The sequence below is a fragment of the Gadus macrocephalus genome, chromosome 19 (assembly GCF_031168955.1).
Source record: "Gadus macrocephalus chromosome 19, ASM3116895v1".
Lineage (NCBI taxonomy): Eukaryota > Metazoa > Chordata > Actinopteri > Gadiformes > Gadidae > Gadus > Gadus macrocephalus.
In genome coordinates this window covers 11,258,277-11,263,276 of record NC_082400.1, presented here as the reverse complement: position 1 = coordinate 11,263,276, position 5,000 = coordinate 11,258,277, and the positions used below count along the sequence as shown (strand labels likewise).

The 5,000-nt window shown below is 47.7% G+C and overlaps 1 protein-coding gene across 1 annotated transcript in view; it reads right to left on the bottom strand.

Annotated features, from left to right (window-relative positions):
• Window positions 1-5,000, bottom strand: part of dgki (diacylglycerol kinase, iota) — a 20,399-nt gene that overhangs the window by 13,370 nt on the left and 2,029 nt on the right. The window contains exons 2-4 of the mRNA XM_060039094.1: window positions 4,472-4,639; window positions 3,679-3,791; window positions 163-225 (exon numbers count right to left, since the gene is read on the bottom strand). Coding sequence (XP_059895077.1) covers window positions 163-225; window positions 3,679-3,791; window positions 4,472-4,639 — 344 coding nt within the window. The remainder of the gene's footprint in view (window positions 1-162; window positions 226-3,678; window positions 3,792-4,471; window positions 4,640-5,000) is intronic.

Sequence of the window (5,000 nt, the reverse complement as noted above, 5' to 3'; positions counted from 1 at the left end):
CACACACACACACACACACACACACACACACACACACACACACACACACACACACACACACACACAAACACACACACACACACACACACACACACACACACACACACACACACACACACACACACACACACACACAGACAGGTGGACAGAGGAGGTACTTACACAGAGAAGGAGTCGGGGGGGGCAGAGAGGCGGCGCAGCTCGGCTGCACGCACCTTCTGAACACTACAGCGGTGCACACACCACCACACACACGCCACCACGCGCACGCCACGCGCACGCCACGCGCACGCACACGCGCACGCACACGCCGACAGAAGAGGAGGAGGAGGAGGAGGAGGAGGAGGAGCAGCCCGGGGACGACAAGGTGGGGAAGGGAGGAGAGGAGATTAGGAGAGGAGGAAAAGGAAGGAGAGGAGGTAGGACAGGGAGAGGGGACGAGTGAAGGAGGGGAGGCAAGGGAGGGAGAGGAAACGATTGAAGGAGAGGAGGAAAGGGGAGAAGAGTAGGGAAGGGATGGAGGGGAGGCAAGGGGATCAGATAAGGGAAGGCGAGGAGACAGGATAAGGAGAGGAGGCAAGGGAAGGAGACAAGGAGATTGGATAAGGTTAGGAGGTGGGGCAAGGAGAGGCCAGCAGGGCATAGTATACAAGGAGATTAGGCAAGGAGAGGATATCAGGGCGGAGGAGCCGAGGAGAGGACATTAGACGCGGAGAGGAGAGAAGGAGATAGAAGGCAACAAGCAGAGAAAAGCGAATATACGACAAGGATGAGAACCAAAATTATCAAGGGGCATAAGAGAGGAAATTGGCGGACGAGAAAACGGACAAGAGTAGGAAAATAAATATAAAGTAATAATATAAATAATAAATATTAATAACATAAAAATTGAACAATTGAGGGACAGAAACAGTCAGAAAACAGAGGTTTTAATAGAGACCCAAAAATCAGAAAATAAACACAAAACGAAAAAGAAGACCAACAAAGAATTAGGCAGGTGGAAGATGAAGAACACCATCAAATAGGAGACAGAAAGACGACCATATAGACGTACATTCACATATATACACACAGAAAGAAGAGAGAGACAAACGGACAAAGCCCAGAGGTGTAAATGGACGAGAACACGATAAAGTAGCATACAGTATACCGGTAACACCAACGTAGGTTGAGCAAAGACACCAGTGTGTGTGCGTGTGTGCGTGTGTGTAGAAGTGTCCCTCTCTGTCGTATGCACACAGTGACACTAAAGGCTTAGTTATGGTTCCACGTCGACGCAACGCAAGGGGGTTTTCTGACCCGTTACGTCCTTGCGGACCCTCCTTGCATCCACTGCAAGGGCCTGACGTGCGCCTCCAAAAAATGTTAACCTTGCATCGAAGGCGACGCAGCAGCGAGGGCTGTGATTGGTCTGCTCACTAAAACCCGACGCAGAACCAAAACAGATTCACGACTGCGTCAAAGCGTTTGTATGGTCATTGCGTTGTGTCGACGTGGAACCATAACTGAGCCTTAACACAGAAACCACTACAGCTAGAAGGAGATCTATGCACAGACACTTTAGTAGCAGCAGCGGTGGTAGTATTGAAGCTGAGGCACATGGCAAAGAGTCCCGGGACGCACAGGGATAGATATTAGAGTGAAGCGAGGGAGGCAGGCGCAGGAACAGCAAGAGAACCCAGGAGAACGGTGCATTGGTCGTGTTTCTGTGTGAGGTTGGCTTGATTGGAAGCAACAATGATGAAGCCTACTTTATTGGGTTTAAAGTAGGGTGACAGAATCTCACTTTTTTCGGGGAATTACTTTTTTAAGGTTTTATCCTTTTAGTTGTACAGTTAGATAGACAGGAAGATATGTGAGAGAGAGGGGAAGAAATGCAGCAAAGGACCACCGACAGCAATAGCTCTACCACCGTGCCGCCCCAACAGAATCCCACTTGCTGTCCTGAATGTATTTTCTTGTGCATTAAAGGTTGGGTATGGAATTCTCTTTTTTTGCCATTTTTGCAAAATTACTTGAAATCCTTATCATAACCCACTTACAGCCACTGAGTTAGAAGTACTGACATGGAAATTAAACAAGTCAATCATCTGTGGAACGGGCAGGGCTCGAAAAACTCCAGCCAATGATTTCCAGAAGTACGTCAATCAAACGGTCGTACTGCACTCCCCCTCCCCCTCCCGCGCGCGTGACCCCTTCGTGCACATACTCAAAGCTCGTGACCCAGAGCAAGCTTCTGTTTGTTGTTATCCTGCGGTAGCTACTGGAGCTAGCTAACTAGCTGATCCACATTTGGTCCTAGCACTAGAAGACAACCCTAAACTCTAACCTAGCTAGCCTGGCTCGCTCTCGCGCATCTGTGTTCGCGCTCGTGCATGATTGCGCGTCCAATTTGTACTTGGAATGGGTGGAGTCAGAGTCAGCGTAGAGGGGGTAGGACCATTTGAGTTGTGCATTTTCAAAATCTGCCGGCGTATCGCAAATCCCATACCCAACCTTTAAGGGTTGAACGGTTTAGAGTTTTGCTTACTGTAACGTGCTCTTCTCCTCCTTCCTGGGCAGAGTACGACTCCTGACTATAAGTGCTGTACATTATAGCTTAATATTTTATACGGATACATTGGATGGTGGTAACACTGCAATACATCAATTTACCATTAATTTACTGTTTAACTAATGGTGTTCATGTTTACAGATGGTGTTCATGTTGACTAAGGGAATGGTGTTCATGTTAATTAAGGAAATAATGCATACGTTATTTAATAGCGTAAAATCCTTAGTATCAATCCCCATAATCCTCACCCCAATGCAAATGCTATATAATTATGTTTATTACTGCCTTAACTAACCTTTTTGTAAAGTGTTACCTGGGTGATAATAGACAGAAAGGCCACAATGTAATAGTATCAAATCCAAAAATAATAGCCTTAAGAATCATAAGGCAGAAAAGATAGACATCATTAATCTAGGTGTTAGCTCACATGGCTCATCTTAATGGCTGGCATAATTGCCCAATGAATGGGGGCCGGACCTTCCTATCAAGGTGCACTGTGAAGTCTAAGACGAACATGAATATGATTTAAGGGAACGAACCATAACAGAGATGGACTGTATCCTGTATCTATAGCACCGATATGAGTGGATTTCCAGCATGTAGGCGATGCAAGGAATGGAAATTTACCGGAAAAGTGCTGTGGTTTGTCAATTTTTTTTCAAAAGAGGAGTGGAACTGTCTGACAGCATAATGTGGAGTTGTCTGTCAGTGTGCTCTCTTCAAAAGAAAGCCATTTCTATGGTTGCGTCCTTTTCACAGTGAGGGACAGAGTGTGCACAGTGTACAGAATTCTTTGGGTAATTACGGGCCTTGGATTCATTGCTGTTTGAGATAAGAATCAGTGTACGGATTTCTTTTTTTTTTTAAGTTTCTTTTTTGGATTGTTTCGTAATGTATTCAGCTGTTCTCCTGTCAACCATGGAAGTATTTCAGCTTGCCTTAAGTGGAGCTGGCTATCTTACATTCTAGCGTCACTTTTAACAATCATTAATAGCGCCAATAAGTCACGTGGAAAAAGGTCAAGGACATTTAATGACTGCTGCCGCGTTTCCTGTCTAAACGTTTGCGCGCGCGCGTGTGTGTGTGTGTGTGTGTGTGTGTGTGTGTGTGTGTGTGCTGCTCACTCGTTGAGTAGGGGTACAGAGGTCCGTCTCTTGCTCTTCTGCACCATGTTGGCCTGGTTTCGGAGGGAGATGTGGAGAGTGGAGGGGGCTAGTCGGCAGGGCTCGCCATCCACCTGGGTGCACACGCACACACACACACACACACACACACGCACACGCACACGCACACGCACACACGCACGCACACGCGCGCACACGCGCGCACACGCACACGCACACGCACACGCACACGCACACACACACACACACACACACACACACACACACACACACACACACGCACACACACACACACACACACACACACGCACACACACACACACGCGCACACACACACACGCACACACACGCACACACACACACGCACACACACACACACACGCACATGAACAAGACGCACACACACACACACACACACACACACACACACACACACACACACACACACGCGCACACACACACACACACACACACACACACACACACGCACACACACACACACGCGCACACACACACGCACACACACACACACACGCACACACACACACGCACACACACACACACGCGCACATGAACAAGACGCACACACACACACACGCACACACACATGCAAACAAGACACACATGCATGCAAACAAGACGCACACACATGCACATGCACACACGTTCAAACATACACAGGCACACACACAAGCACACGCACACACACACACAGAGGGGTATATATATATTTATAAATATCTTTCTCATGCAACTACTGGAACCATGGTTTAATGGTTTTATGTGCACTCACCTGGACAGGGACGGTTTTAAACGTGGTGAGCACCACCTCCCGACACTGGTGCAGCCTCTCTCCGTGACCGCCCACCTGCAGCGCCGCCTGGTGGTGACAAGCTGTTACTACACCGACACGGCCACACACCGACAACAAAATTGTAGCTGCCGGAATACATCTCTCTGGGATTTTTAATCACTGATGTTAGTTACGATCATACATAAGCGTTAGCAATCAATAGACAACGGGAGGGGCGTGAGTGGATATAATGCACCTAAAAATGAAAGAAAAGTTCAGAAAGGACACACTTCTTTGTCCCTATCTGCTTGGACGTCCCTTCCTTCTGGCTAGGGTTGGTTCTGGTTACAGAGTGGAGACAGGGCTCTCATCATCAGTTCAACTCCGACCGCTACATAAATTGGCCATTTAGAGCAAATTAAGAATTCATGGTCCCTTTGCTTGATGCAATGGTTTCCATTCCCAGAAATCAGAACGCTCGGCTCGGAAGAAGCATGGCAATAACAGTGCCGAGATAGGGGTTTGATTC